The following is a 16,017-nucleotide window of genomic DNA, read 5'->3' as shown; positions in this document are numbered from 1 at the left end:
AAGAAGGACTGGCCAAAAAAAAGTGGTGGAACAATGGCTAATTATGAAGGAGCGATGGGAGTAAATTTTCACAGCAGTGACGGGAATGAGGAAAAGAGGGACGCCGGAGAGAACGAACGGCGCTCTGAAAGAGAGCAGAGAGAAGAAGTGTGTGCTTAAAAGTTTTCATCAAAAACACAAAACAAGAAAACAACAAGAAACAAAAGTTGTTTTAAAAAATAAATAAACAAATAAATAAATAAATAAATAAATAAATAAATAAATAAAGGGCTGGAGGCTGGTACGACTGCCGTGTGGACATCTGGAACGCTGGCACACACTGGCCGGCTTTCTCCGGGGACCGTCCGTGTAATTCCTTTCTCTCTCTTTTTTTTTTTTTTTTTTTTTTTCCAAAAATAGGCCTCCTAGTCAGGCTGCGCTCCCCCAAATTGGAAAATTTGCAGCGCTTAATCCAAAGAATAGCCGTTTTTGTTCCTTTCCATTCTCGTCTCATAAAGGGGATTTATGTGGAGAAGAGGCAAATTGAGGAAATTACCTTTAACGCTGCTTTGATTCAGCTGCTATTTTGGAAGCTTCGGGACGGACAACAGCTCGTAAGTCAGCGCTTTGCCTCGTCCCCTTAACTCCACTCTCTCTTTTGTCTTCAACTCCATTTGCCAAGTTTCTCTCCTGAGGGTGATGGGGTCCACCCATAAGAGACAGTGGAATAATTGTGAGTCCGACCGGGACTTTCTATGACATAAGTACAAAAAAAAGGAGGAGGAGGATGAAGGAAAGGAACGGAGGGATCGTCCGAGGAGAGAAGCCGGATTTCGGTGCGGCACGTCAGTCGGAAAATCAAAACCGGGGTAGTTCATTTGCTCCACCCAGATGAGGCCATGTTAAGCAGTCAGGCTCGGTCGGGCCGCACCTCGGCAATTTACGATTAAGCCTTATTATTTTGGTGGAAGCTGACATTGATTGGCGAGTGGAAGAGCAGAAAACCGATTCGCCGGCCGCTCGTGGACGGGAAGTGTGGGCAGCCGTGTGTGGCCGGGTGACAGTTCAGACAGGAGGGCTGGGGTAAATACCGGAGCAAATGAATACACTCTGGATTTTTTTGGACACGGAAACCTTGTGATTGACAGCTAATACAAAAAAAAAAAAGAAGGAGCAAGATCTGGGTCTGTTTGAGAGGTATGAGATAACGTGAGGTCAAATAAACCGTCATGTCGCTTGTAGTTCATCTCTTGTGGGTGTGTCCGGTGGTTTTTTTTTTACTTCTGATGAGAAATCTTAGTAGCTACTGTATATATAGCTTCTAAAGCTAACGCTAAAGCACACTAATCAGTGTGAACGTTGATTTGATTTACTAGACTAGCTTCTCAGATCAGATTAGCGACACAAGCTACCTGTACTAGCTCCATACACTCACCGGACACACCAGTCATCTTCCTGCTTCCTTCCTGCTTCCTTCCTGCTTCCTCCCCGTCCCTACACACGTGTAATGAGAGGTCGCGCATGACAGGATAACATGAAAACGTCGTCATACGTTTTTCTCCCACGGACGTGACGACGTGTCGAACACGAAACGTGAACGTTGTTAACAAGGACCCGATAGAAGCGTGGGATCGCTCAGGGAACTCGTTCAAGCCGCTTTTACAGCGCACCGTACTTAATTCGCGTTTAAATCTCGATTCCATCGTGACCGGCGGGTTCGTTCGGAAACTAGAGGTCACGTGTCACTGCGTCGCTTGCGACAGGAAGCGCAGGTTTACGCTGAACATAGAGCGAGAAAATGATTCGGAACGGATCTCACCCCGAAATGTTTGGCTTCATCAGCCTGATGTAAGTTCGGATACGTTCTTCGGGGTGAAACAGCGCGGTAGCCGTGGTTCTGGAGACGAACTTGGGGTTGGGGGAAGAACCACGGTTTGTACGGTCGTCTGTGGCTTCTTAAGCAACTTCATCTCTCCGGTTACTCAGCCAGAGAAGTCATGTTGACTAACACGTCCATCTTTAACTCTCTATTCTACCCTCGTCTTCTTTTTTTAAATCCTACCCACTTCTTTTCCTGGCAGACGTGTGCGTCACAACACGGGGCTTGGAATGAAATCACAGCTTAAATTGCTTCCTTTAGCAAAAGTTAAGAAAAAAAACCAAACCTCATGAGTGTGTGTGTGTGTGTGTGTGTGTGTGTATCTGTCCCTGGCTTCTATCCACGGCTCTGTTGTGGTTCGTCTCCACCGCAGTCATCTTGCTCCGTGCGGTTTTTCAGGAGGCTCGTCCGAAACCGATATGAAATGATCAGGATAATCTCAGCTCTCCTCATCTCCCTAACACTGCTCGGGAACACAAAGAAGCTCTTTGTGTGTGTGTGTGTGTGTGTGTGTGTGTGTGTGTGTGTGTGTGTGTGTGTGTGTGTGTGTGCACTAAAGACAGGCCGCGTAGACGCAGATCACCGTCGGCAAATCAATCAAAAGCATATTAAGCAAACACGTGTGCGGAGTCGGGGACGTGCGGGAGAGGACTTGAGGGACGTGGAGGAGGAGGAGGACTGAGTAAATTAACATCACTTCTGTTTGTCTGTTTGTACAAGAGCACCGAGCACAAGGGACAAAAGATTTAATGGTGTACGAAGTCTTGTAGGATCATCAACCTCCTTCTCAAATACAGATATTTCAGACCAACTTCAGGAAAGCAACTATTCTTCTGCCAAAAATATTCTACAGCATAAAACACATTTTACCAGAATACAACGTGCAGATATTCCCATGTAGGACTTTGCTTTGGTCCGCGAGGACGTTATACTGCACGCAAGACGCCGTTTTACCAAACGTGGCGCTTCAAACCCTCAACGTCAAGTAAAGACGTCGAAAACCTCACGAGAGGCTCGGTGCGATTGTCTCGCGTGTTTTACGCGACAGTGACGCACCGAAGAGGAACAGGAAGTCCTCCGTTCCACCATCGATGATCAGATCGCGGCTTTCAAAATGTCCGCCATCATCGTCATCATCATCATCAAAACAGAGAAGAGCGCTTACACACTGCGTACAACGTTCTAAAAACGTCTGAAGAGAAACGAATCGGCGGTGAATTATTTACGTCTCGATGATCGGTGGCGAGAACAGACAGCGGCGAATGAGTTTCCTGTTGTGGAAATTATTCATATTATTATTATTATTATTATTATTATTATTATGCTTTACAGTTTGGCACGGCGTATTTCTTCCTTTTCGCTTCGCAAAGGGGAAATATATTTCCATTCAGGGAAGCGTTTTCAGGACTATATCTTATAATAATAATGTTAATAATAACAATAGTGCAATAGTAAGAGAATGAACTTCCTGTGAGGTGAATAATACATTAGAGGGAGTCTAACGCCATGTCTGTAGCCTGGTTAGGATTAAATACACAGAGCAAACAAGAGGGAAGGTAAATATCTAGTGAAGGCCAGACAAATATTTGATAAGAGGATAGGGACAGAGCCAGAGACAGACTCCGCCCCTTTTCCCCGTCCCCTACGACCACACTTCCCTCCTCATCCCTTTATCCCCATACACTCCACCTCTCCGTCACTCAGGCAGCAGATGTGTGTTTCACAGCCCCGCCGAGTACGCAACCCGATCCGCAAACAATAGCCGTGTGCTGACAAAGGTCGCCTTTCGCAATACATGTGTTATCCATGTTATCAGAGACCTTAAAAACACACACACACACACACACACACACACACACACACACACACAAGCCAGACCAGTACGCTCTGGAAAGCGCACATCAGCCCATGTCCGGGACGACACAATCCCGACCCCTTATTATGCTGATTACTCGAGTTTAAGCTCCTTATTTAACCCTAAGCTGGAAGTCGGTGTAAACAAGCGCAATCCTATTAACCTAACACTTCACAGGAAGAAGGCTAACAGCAGCCATCACGCTAACGTGTGAAGCACAGCGTGGTAAACTCGTAACAACAAGTTCCTCGGGGGTTCTTTAGCGCTTTCCTGAGACGAAAGGGGAACCGGACATCGCCGGGTTCTACCAGGACCCCGAAGAGTTCCAAAACCAAAAAACACTAGAGGGTCCTGGATTTCATTTTAGACGTACAATTTTAATATTCTAATAGCGTACGTTTAGTTCAGTACAGAAATTAAAAATAAAAGTAAAAAATCTCAATCACTTTTTTAAAAAAAACAAGTAAAATGTTCTACAAAGAACCTCGAAGAGCTCCAGAACTGAAAAATATAGGGACCTACATTATTATTATTAGTAGTAGTAGTAGAATTATTATTATTATTATTATTATTATTATTATTATTATTATTATTATTATTACTACTACCACTACTACTACTGTTATTATTAGTAGTATTAGTAGTATTATTAGTATTATTACTATTATTGTTATTATTATTATTAGTAGTAGTAGTAGAATTATTATTATTATTATTATTATTATTATTATTACTACCACTACTACTATTGTTATTATTAGTAGCATTATTAGTATTATTACTATTATTGTTATTATTATTAGTAGTAGTAGTAGTAGAATTATTATTATTATTATTATTATTATTATTACTACCACTACTACTATTGTTATTATTAGTAGCATTATTAGTATTATTACTATTATTGTTATTATTATTATTAGTAGTAGTAGTAGAATTATTATTATTATTATTATTATTATTATTATTATTATTATCATTACTACTACCACTACTACTACTGTTATTATTATTAGTATTATTACTATTATTGTTATTATTAGTAGTAGTAGTAGTAGTAGTAAGGGAATTATTGTTATTATTATTATTATTATTATTATTATTATTATTATTATTACTACTACCACTACTACTACTGTTATTATTATTAGTATTATTATTATTATTGTTATTATTATTATTAGTAGTAGTAGTAGTAGTAGTAAGGGAATTATTGTTATTATTATTATTATTATTATTATTATTATTATTATTATTATTATTATTATTATTATTACTACTACTACTACCACTACTACTACTGTTATTATTATTAGTATTATTATTGTTATTATTATTATTAGTAGTAGTAGTAGTAGTAGTAAGGGAATTATTGTTATTATTATTATTATTATTATTATTATTATTATTATTATTACTACTACCACTACTACTACTGTTATTATTATTAGTATTATTATTATTATTGTTATTATTATTATTAGTAGTAGTAGTAGTAGTAGAATTATTATTATTATTATTATTATTATTACTACTACTACTACTACCACTACTGTTATTATTAGTAGTATTATTAGTATTATTATTATTATTGTTATTATTATTATTATTATCATTAGTAGTAGTAGTAGTAGTATTACTACCACTACTACTACTACTACTATTATTATTACTGTTATTGTTATCATTATTATTATTATTGTTGTTATGATTACCATTATTGTTATTATTATTATTAGTAGTAGTAGTAGTAGTAGTAGTAGTAGTATTACTACTACTACTACTATTATTATTATTATTATTATTATTATTTTAAATAGTGTACACCAGGTACTAATCACAAAAAGAAACACTCAAACACACACACACACACACACACACACACACACACACACACACTTTCCTCAAATGTAGTTGGAATTAAGGAGCGTGTGTCTGGCCACGATTATCCACGCTGGCTTTCTACCACACAAATTTGAAATTCATTAAAGATGTCATTAACTAATTAAAGGCTGAATGCTGTAAATTCACAGAAGCGGTCCACGGGCGTAATGACACTCAGAGCGACTCGGAAAGTGACATAAAGCGAAGAGCGGAGTGAAAAACGTAATCGGCGTGCTTGATGAGCTCATCACGGTTCCTCGGCCTCCTCGTGCTTTCTGACTCTTCTCCTTGTCTCCGTGAAGAAGCGCGAACGTTCTCGCCAGCGTGTCTTTTACGCAGAGACGTTCGAAACGCCGTCGCTGTTGCGCTGTATTATTCATAAACGCTGAGGGTTTCGTCTTTAAGGTGACGAACAAACGGACGGCGTTTTGTTCAGCAGGCAGATGCTCAGTTCAGATTCTGCCGAGGCTTTTACGGTAAATATTTAACAGCAAGCCATTTAAGCAGAAACAAAGTGTGTGTGTGTGTGTGTGTGTGTGTGTGTGTGTGTGTGTGTGTGTGTGTGTGTGTGTGTGTGTGTCTCGATGAGTCATTTCTAAAGGTCTAATGAATAAGTGAGACAGGAAACTGTACTTTGTGTGCATGTGTGCGTGCGTGCGTGCGTGCGTGCGTGCGTGTGTGTGTGTGTGTGTGTGTGTGTGTGCACGCATGCATACTGTACATATGTCGGTATTTGTTCCGTTAGCTAATTTGCTTCAGCGTACGGTGAAAAAATCATGCATTTAAAGCACATTAACGCTCTTCCGCGCCAGCGTACGCTCTTAAATAAGGTTCCTTCAGGGTTCTTCAGAAGGTTTGATGGTTCTGGCTTTTCTAAGGGGTTCTCCTTGATACTTTTTTTTTTTTTTTTGCTAAAATAAATGGTTCTACGCAGAACCCTGAAGAGGTACAAACCTAAAGAATCATACAGGGGCCTGGATTTGTTTATTTGTTTGTTTATATATCACAGTACAGTACTAATACGGGGTGCCACAATTTAATAATAATAATAAGAAGAAGAAGAAGAAGAAGAATTGTATTATTATTATTATTATTATTATTATTATATAATTAAAAGTTTACTTTTCTATTTAAAGGTTTCATTTATATAGCACCGTTCTATTTGGAAAAAGGAATACACAAAGACCCCAAAAATTAAATTATTTTCGATACTGAGTGAGACACGAGGTACCAAGAGGTCCAAGCAGGGACATGTGGGCGGAGCTAGAAATAATGCAGACTACCGATTGGTCAAATGACATCTCCAAAGATAGAGAGATAGAGAGAGAGAGAGAGAGAGAGAATGGTGAGAACAGCTTTTCTACAGAACTATAACAGCAACACAATCATTTGTACACTCGTTGAAGACTCACAGGGTTACTTACGGCTTCTTTAAGATGGTTGCTTTTTTAGCTTTATGTAAAGGGTCTAACTGGAACCTCCTGGTTTTTGGTGCTAGATGGAACCTTTAATGTGCCTGATAGAGAACATTCCCTTTAAATGAAAAATGTGGAAAGTTCTATAAAGGTTTATAAGGTAAACATTGAACAAGACCTTCAAGCTCCTCTACTGTTGCTGCCGTTTTTAACGGGTCACTGTGAGTAATGATGTCACCAAGCCACACCCTGTAGAGAAGCTCCGCCCACTCCGACATGTTCTGCGATAGGAAACGGACCCAAAAACTCACCCAGGGTTCGGATACTCCAGTCTTAGAAATAAAAAGGTGTGTGTATGTGTGTGTGTGTGTGTGTGTGTGTGTGTGTGTACTGTATGTGTGAGGGAAAGAAGGATGGGAACTTTATATATCCGAGTTTAAAGATCCTGAAATCTTGAAGCTCGTCAGCAGCGGTGCAGTTCGGCAGCAAGGCCGCGGTGCTAAAAACGGCAGCTCGGCTCGGCGCTCTGTGCTAAAAATACACCGGGCTTCTCTCCGGCGAGCGAGGAAGCCTGAATTAAACACAACGGGAGCCGTAACATGGATTCAAATCCCCGCTTTGGCTCTGAAAGTCGATACACCTGAGGGGAAAAAAAGCAGCTCAGGTACATAAAGTTCACGCAGAGAGGCGGATGACGGCCATCGTTTCATCAGCGTTATCATTGGAGTGGCATCTCAAAATGTCCTAATCGTACCCTTTCCCACTCTCTAAGAAGATTGCGTCATGACACGGTGGAGCGACAGACGAAAATACCTGGTGGTGAGTAACACACAAACACCCGCCGCTCGTGCCAGCGTGCAGATGCATACGACGTCGCTAGCCGCTCAGATTTCGCTAGTCAGTGCCCACGCCAAAGACTGAGAGTGGCAGCTGCAGCAGTATGTCCTCACACACACACACACACACACACACACACAAACAAAACCAATCATAATGGGAGTCTTAATTGAGTTTCGCCATTTTTCAAGCGAGCCATTATCTCGAGCTAATGGCGTCCACTGGTCCTCTCTCGCGTTACTCGAGTGGGTCTTGAGCGAGCCTCTTGTTTCCTGCAGTCGGAGATAACGCGACACTAACAACTACACCCACAGTCATCAGCGATCTGCATATTCAATAACTTCCGTAATTACGTGTGCAATTCATCAGATCCCATCTGATTGCAGAGGGGAAGAGAGACAACGCACGAGCGCGCGCGCACGAGAGAGAGAGAGAGAGAGAGAGAGAGAGACGTCTGATTCCTCGAGGACACGAGTCTAATCACAAAAACTAACATGATAATTGAAATCGGAATGGAAACGCTCGGAGCGACGTAGGCACAAGGCTGCGGTGAGGCTCGGAGAGAGCGGATGCACTTGTGGCTCGAGAGGCTGATAAAGGATGCTGACAGATGCTGGAAGGAGAGAGCGAGAGAGAGAGAGAGAGAAATGGATGCAGGACACGTTCAAGGACCTGCGAGTCGGCGCGTGATGCCCTCAAAGCAACATGAAACAAGAAGGAACATAAAAGGTGTTTTTTTTTTTTTGGTCTTATTAACTTCAAGAGAAATAAAAGACAGAGAACATGAACTAAACATTAAATGTAACCATAAACGGATAAAAAATATACGCGTCATTAATCAATAAACAATTCTAAGCTTTGACAAATTACTCTGGAATACTCGCGATAAAACACCGCGGGACATCCTGCTGCAGGAAGATAATCACCATCGCAGGGCACAATCACACACACACTCCCATTCATACACTACGGACACTTTAGACACGCCAATCAGCCTACCATGCATGTGTTTGGACTGGGGGAGGAAACCAGAGTACCCGGAGGAAACCCCCACAGCACGGGGAGAACATGCAAACTCCACACACACACACAGGGCTACAATGGGAATCAAACCCCCGACCCTGGAGGCGTGAGGCGAACGTGATAACCACTAAGCCACCGTGCCACCATGTATCCATGTTTAAACTATAGATCATCTTTTTCCTTTGAAATCCTGCGTGTGAGGAATCTTCCGGAATTCTTTTCTCCGTTTTTTTTTTTTTTTTAAGGACAGACATCAGCCTGACTTTCTGCCGGTGGGGGGGGGGGGGATAAATAAAAAAGTCTGTCCCTGATCTCCAACACTCTACGCCCCGGTGTGTCCGTTTCTCCGATGGCCAGAAGATTAACTCGGAGATAAAGCTGACGATGAAGATGAATGTCTCCACGTCCAGCGCGCTACTTTACAGTCTCTCCCATCTGCTGAATCTCATACTTAGCGATAATTAGTGATGCCAAATTCATTAACCCGAGCTGGCGTTATAGCGGCCCGCGCCATAAATTAGCTTAATGTGAGCGGACATATTCCAGTTAGAGGGGATATAAAAGGTGAGGAGAACCACCAGAGGAACCGAGACTGTACATCATGAACATACTGTCTGTGACACACGTAACGATAATGGATCTCGGGCAATTTGGACGCGAGCGGTGTTTTCTGAAAGACGTTACCTCGACGCTCAGGAAGCCATCCCGTCGCTCTCGACTTACCGTACGACGCGGATACGAGTTCTCGCACTGGTTCTACACGACCCTCGGCGTGTTATTTCATCAAACACGATACGATTATGTTTCTACGTTTGCCAGATAAAATGCTAAAACAACACAATCGCCAGACTCTTGAATAATATTGGTCGTGGACATGTTAGCTGTTTGTGTTGGACGTGGCTGAGAGAGAGAGAGAGAGAGAGAGAGAGAGAGAGAGAGCGAGCGAGCGAGTGGACGTGCAGGCGAGCGAATCTGCTTATCTAGGGCCAGATCAGGTGCCAGAAATGAAAGAAGAGGTGTCCTATCTCTCACTTTTTTCCTTCTCCCTCTGGAGCCTGTCCAAACAGCATCGTCTAATTCGCGCATTTGTTTTTCTTTCAAATCTCTGGCATAAATCTCATTCGTGTTTATTTAGAGTCAGTTAGGGAACAAGTAGATTTTGGACAGCCATTACTCCCCCCTTCGTCCTGCGTGGTGAAGCTTGGCACACCCCTCTTTTTCCCTTCCTTTCCTTCTCTTTCCCTACAGTGTGTGAGAGGACGATTTCTGCACCGGTGTTTAATTGAACGGCCCAAAACAAACCGCTATTGTAAAAGCAGACGCGGACTTGTGCTGTCCTTGGATGACACGTCATCTCCTCGTGTCCCTCGGCGATCTTTCTCCCGGCTAAGAGCCTGTTAGGCCAGGATTCCACTTTGTTGTTAAAAAGGGTCCTGTCTCTTTCAGCTCACTCTCTCTCTCACTCTCTCTCTCTCTCTCGTTCTTTATTTTTTCAAGGCAAGGTGGTGGAGAAACACAAGTTCATTGTTCTCCTCACAGATGGACGCTGGAGTTACTAGGGCAACACGGCTAATCCCCGCTTTTTACCACCTTTCTTCATGTTATTGGCTCATCAAGTGCCTACCTTTTAACTCGTGAGCGGGACGGACGGGGGGGCGAACTCTGACGCTCTCCTCCTTCTAATTAGCTACGATTCGCGTTTGCACAGACGACACGATGAGCTAATCGAAAATTTGCAAAATAATGACGTACCGGGAGCAAGCGATTCGGCGAAGAATAACAAGAACGAGGCCATTATGGAGCAGCGGACGTGTCCAATACAGCTCCGTCCGCCACAACGGAGAGCGTAATTGTCCCGCCGTTTGTCCACACAATCAACAAGCCATTGTTGGAGACTTGAAAAATAAAAGGGGCAGAGAATGGCTGCCATCAGGATTGGTCCGCTCCTCGTTTCTCGATTGTTCTCCGAGAGAAGACGGAGTTTAATGGATTCCTGCTTCTTTGTTTTTTTTCTTTTTTTTTTTTTTTTTTAAACTGTCTAGTTTTTGGAAGAGAGAGAGAGAGAAAAAAAGGAAAGAAAGCTTTACAGCTTTTTCCAAAGCAATAAAACCTAAAACATCTAAAAGATCTGATTCTGTGGTCCGATCACATCGCGGTAAGATTAGACAACTGATTCCTCAAGGGTAAAACTGGAAGTAAAAACCATGTAAATAAATAAATAAATAAATAAATAAATACATTTTTAAAACTCTCTGAATAGAGTCTTTTGCCCTATTCGGACAGTATTAGTTTTACACAGGGACGCAAATATTAAGACGATTTCTGGGGTTATCGTCACATCCGAATCCAAATTTTTTTTTGCCCTTGTTTTTTTTTTTTTTTTTTTTTTTTACAAATGTGCGTGCACGTGTCCGGAAAGACTACATCGCATTTTACCTCCTAGAAAACGAGCAGCAGAAAGAACTCCGGGTAGCGCGTGTGTGTGTGTGTGTGTGTGTGTGTGTGTGTGTGTGTGTGTGTGTGTGTGCGTGTGTGTCCGATCTGAACGGACATGTTGGAGAACTTGTGTCATATACAGTGCGTAAAGCGGTTTTGTGCTTTTTATTTGGGTGTGAAAGAAACGCAGCTCGACGTTTAAAAGCACGTGTCGGAGAAGCAACACTTCCGGGTTTTGTTTAGTTTTGAAACACACGTACAGCACACACACGTGTCACGGTCATGTGACCTACTATTACTCCTAATGCAACTCACATGGCCACGCCCCCCAAAACCAAAACTCGAATGATGCCTGTAGTGATGATGAGTGTAGGGATTCGTAGCGACACGAGAATACACACACACGCCCATCTCACTAATCCCATCCGGGTCGAGCAGAATTACAGAATCGACGCTCGTCCTCTGGAAACATCACACGCGCGTGCGCGGATAACTAATCCCGTCTGAATAGAGGTTAGTCATTAAACATGCTGAATTAAAAACACGAGCAGATATGTTAACATGAGTTATGATTTCTTTATTGTGTGTGTGTGTGTGTGTGTGTGTGTGTGTGTCTTTGTGAGGCTTAGCCAGGCCAGGAGGAATGAGGGAATGAGTGAAAAGAGAAAGAATGTTAAGCCGGCCCCCTTTTTCGCTTCGTCCACCTTCAGCGGAGCTTCATTTATCTTCATCTTGTTAGACTAAATTAATTAACAATCTCACTGTTACACACTTTCTCCTTTCATTACATCAAATAATGACAGGAGGAGGAGGAGGAGGAGGAGGAGGAGGAGGTCCCGTCCTGTGGGATTAGGACGGCGGCTGTTAGAGACATCTCTGTGTGTGCGTGTGTGTGTGTGTGTGTGTGTGTGTGTGTGTGTGTGTGTGTGCGTGTGTGTGTGTGTGTCCACCCACAGGGCCGATCATTTCCTTTATAGCACACCTATGGCAGCAGATAAATGAGATATGCCACAGGGTTTATTTGCCAGAGTAGTTGCTAGGGAGTAATTCATCGGAGGAGAATAAAAACACTTCATGAGCGTTCGTCATGACCGCGCGAAGTTCAAAACAAACAGAACGTTACTTTACTTTGGAAAGGAAGCACAAAGACGGAGTTTTGTAATAAATGCGCATAGACTCGGGACTGATTTTTTATTATTTTTTTTTTACACAGGAATGGCAGGATTCTGACTTCGACTTCGATTACCATCATTTATTTGAAAAACCAAACCCAACAAAAAAAAAAAAAAAAAGAAAACAACAAATAGCTTCAAATGATCACTTTTGAATAATAAAAAAAATTTAAAAAACGTGCCCGGAGTGAAACCCGGAGTGAGTTGGACGCTTTTATCTCGTCCCGATTACCACGACCTGATGTCTCCGTGAATGCTGCGTGTGACGTTTTCTTACGGAATTGAAAAAAAATCGTGACAAATGCACGAGAATTTAACGTGAATCTCCAACGATGCGTTTACTCCGAATAAAGATGACACTTCAGACGGAGGACAAGAACCGAGGAAGAGGATTTACAAATAAAGGAGTGCAGGTTGATGAAATGACGATAAGTTCATCCGGAGTCTCTTGGAAGAAACCGGAGAACCCAGAGGAAACCCACACAGATACAGGGAGAACATGTGAACCTCCACAGGATGGGGATCCAACCCCGGAGAGATCCGTGATCAAACTAGCACCTGCAGGACCTTGTACGACCGTAATGACGTGATCGGTGTCTTTACAGGTATCTTGGTTTCCAAGAAGCGGCCCTCAGCACACTTCATCCGGACGAAAGCGTCGCGTTCACTACAAACACTTCCTCGAAATCATATTTCAGAATGTAGAAGTGCATCAGTAAATCTACTTAAACTTGATCCTAAAGCTGAAAAATCCCGTTTTACGTACACCGATCATGACTTTTACAGCACGCTAAGCTCTCTGACTAGCAAAACTGAGCCAACGCTACGGAGGAAAAGGTCCCGGTTGCCACGGTAACGTCATATTTCGTTATAAAGGTCATAAATAAACGAGTAAGAAATGACAACCTAAAACAAGACTCCTGCTCCTGAAATCCCAGCGAATCGCTTCGCCCGAGTTAGCACGTGGGAGCCTTTTTAGGTAGGCAGGAGGTTTCCGAATTTGCATAATCATGCATATTCATGACTCCTGTCATTCTGAATGAGGGTGAAGGTGTAAACATGTTCCTGGGACTCTTCTTCTTTTAAACTTTCATACGATTATTTCTAATAGTTTATTTCAAACGCCACGTTCCGGGGGGTTTTTAAAAGGCAGACGAACAGATGGATGGATGGATGGACGGATGTAACTCCCGAAGGCACACATAACCGTCCAAAAACTAAACGGAATGTCCTTTGCTTTTTAAATACTGAACAAACACTTTGAAAACCCATAGCACGATATCAATTTCAACACCGAACAGTGAATCTGTCAAGAAAACACATCTATACACACACGCACATATATATATATATATATATATATATATATATATATATATATATATATATATATATTAAATAAAGAGGAATAAATAAATTATTACTCAAATCTAAAATAAACTATTTTATTTAAGATCTTGAGCTCTTGTTAAAACAAAAAGTCACATTCATCATATCATCATAGCATCATGTTTCCCTACATCTAACTGTATTTCAGCAAACGGCGTAGACAGAGAGAGAGAGAGAGAGAGAGAGAGAGAGAGAGGGAAACAGAAAATATATGCTATTAATTTAATCAAATAAATGACCTTATGAAAATGAAATCAAAGGGGATTCATTAGCTTTAGTAAAGTTTGGCTGACAACAGCTTTGAAAGGCAGACGCTGTCACTGCTTTTAATGAGAGATCGCTAATTAGGGCTGCTACTCGCAAATTCAAGACAGGGGGAAGGTGCTCGGTGCACAAACAGCCCGATGGCCTACACACTCGCGCTCTTATTTACTTCCTCTGTGTAATGACAAGCACAAATTCTTAATTAGAATCACAGGAAGGTGGCGGTGGTGGTGGCGGTGGTGGAGGCGGGGGTGGGATGGGGGTTGTGAGGGGGGTAAAAAAAAAAAAGTCGTAACTGGTTTTGACTCTTATGGTTGTTGCACAAACACACAACAGGAAGTGGTGAAAAATAATAAAAGAGAGAGAGAGAGAGAGAGAGAAAAAAAAAAAAATCTCAGAGACACGTGCGTGCAGTAAGAGGGAGCAGAAGACGTCTTTCACTCTCGGAGTGATGGGAGGGGCGGGACACACATGCTTTCACTCGGACTGACTTACTGAGGCAGTGTCGTGAGCATGCACACACACACACACACGCACGCACACACACACCTCTATATATACACACACTCCTGTTCAACAGCTAAAATGCTAGGTGTTACTACTGGATGAAAAGACACGAGTTGAGATTTTGTTTTTTGGTTTGTTTTGTTGTTTTTGTTGTTTTTTTTTTATTTGTAAACTAAATCCCCCCTTCTCCACACATCCCCCCCCCACCCCACCCCCGGACGTAAAAACTAAAGCAACTGACCTCAGTAAAAAGCTGCTACGCAGAAAGCCCTCCATGTTCAGCATTTGGGTTCTGTGGCAGGAGAAATACACAGAGAGCCATTGTAACTTTTTAGTACAAAGAAATTGGCACACATCGACAACACCAAAAAAAATAATAATACTAATAATAATAATAATAATAATGATAATAAAGAGGAACGTCAAAAAAAAAAAAAAAAAAAAAAGGAACGACTTTTCTTTTTTGTTCTTTTTTTAAATCTTCCAGGAAAGAACAAAGCCCGTTTCCACAAACTGGATTCTGAAAAGCAGCCATTTGTCATTAGCGCGTATGGTTTTCCAGCCTCAAGCTGATGATATGTTATCGTGTAGCGCCCGGTTCCCTCCCTGCGTTCCCCGCTAAAGAGCCGAGCAGCCGTGCTCCAGATGCCAGCCATGTGTGACGGGGCCTCGGCGGCTTCTGGGCTTCTGGGAGCCCGACCGCAGGGGCCTACGCCGCGCCATCGCCGTGCCAACGCCGTGCCAACCGAACAGCGTGTCCACCATCCAGGCATGCAGGGATATGGTCATGATGTCACCACACACACACACACGCACGCACGCACACACACGCAAACTCGGCTCACTCAGCAGCCTCTTGCACCGCAAATGTAAGAGCACGTGTTTGGAAATTGGAGCCAGATGTTCTCCATTAGTCTCTGTTATTGCTCTTTATATATACATACATCAGAACACTGGAGTAGGAAAAAAAGGTCTGAGAACACTTAACGGGTCTTTGAGGAACCCTAGAACAGCGTGTTTACCTTCCAAGTGGAACCGAAGATCAGATCGAAATTATTATTATTATTATTATTATTATTATTATTATTATTATTGGTGTTGTTGTTGTTATATAATTAATATGAATAAATGTTACAGAAGATCACTGCACTCTTACTTGTTAATTACACAAACTGAATGTTAAGAAAGAAATTAAAGTTTAAATGTAAACGTTGCGTCAATCTAGAAATTAATTCCTGTCATTTTTTTTTATTGGCTCAGTGTACGTTTTATTTATTTACATAAAATTGTTCTGTTTCTTTTCTATTCGTGACCCTGAGCAAAATAACTCAGGTTATTTATTTATATCTCCATACATTCGTTTACGTTTTTACTTCT

The 16,017-nt window shown here is 42.0% G+C and overlaps 1 protein-coding gene across 5 annotated transcripts in view; it reads right to left on the bottom strand.

Annotated features, from left to right (window-relative positions):
- sox6 (SRY-box transcription factor 6) overlaps positions 1-16,017 on the bottom strand; it is a 194,225-nt gene that overhangs the window by 136,412 nt on the left and 41,796 nt on the right. For 3 of the 5 annotated variants that reach the window (XM_053634385.1, XM_053634387.1, XM_053634386.1), the window contains exon 4: positions 14,882-14,932. The exons of the other annotated variants lie outside the window; for them this stretch is intronic. In XM_053634385.1, the coding sequence (XP_053490360.1) occupies positions 14,882-14,925 (44 nt within the window). In that variant the 5' untranslated portion in view covers positions 14,926-14,932. The remainder of the gene's footprint in view (positions 1-14,881; positions 14,933-16,017) is intronic. 5 annotated transcript variants of the gene reach the window in all.

The sequence above is a fragment of the Ictalurus furcatus genome, chromosome 10 (genome assembly GCF_023375685.1).
Source record: "Ictalurus furcatus strain D&B chromosome 10, Billie_1.0, whole genome shotgun sequence".
NCBI lineage: Eukaryota > Metazoa > Chordata > Actinopteri > Siluriformes > Ictaluridae > Ictalurus > Ictalurus furcatus.
This window is presented reverse-complemented; position numbering and strand designations above follow the sequence as displayed.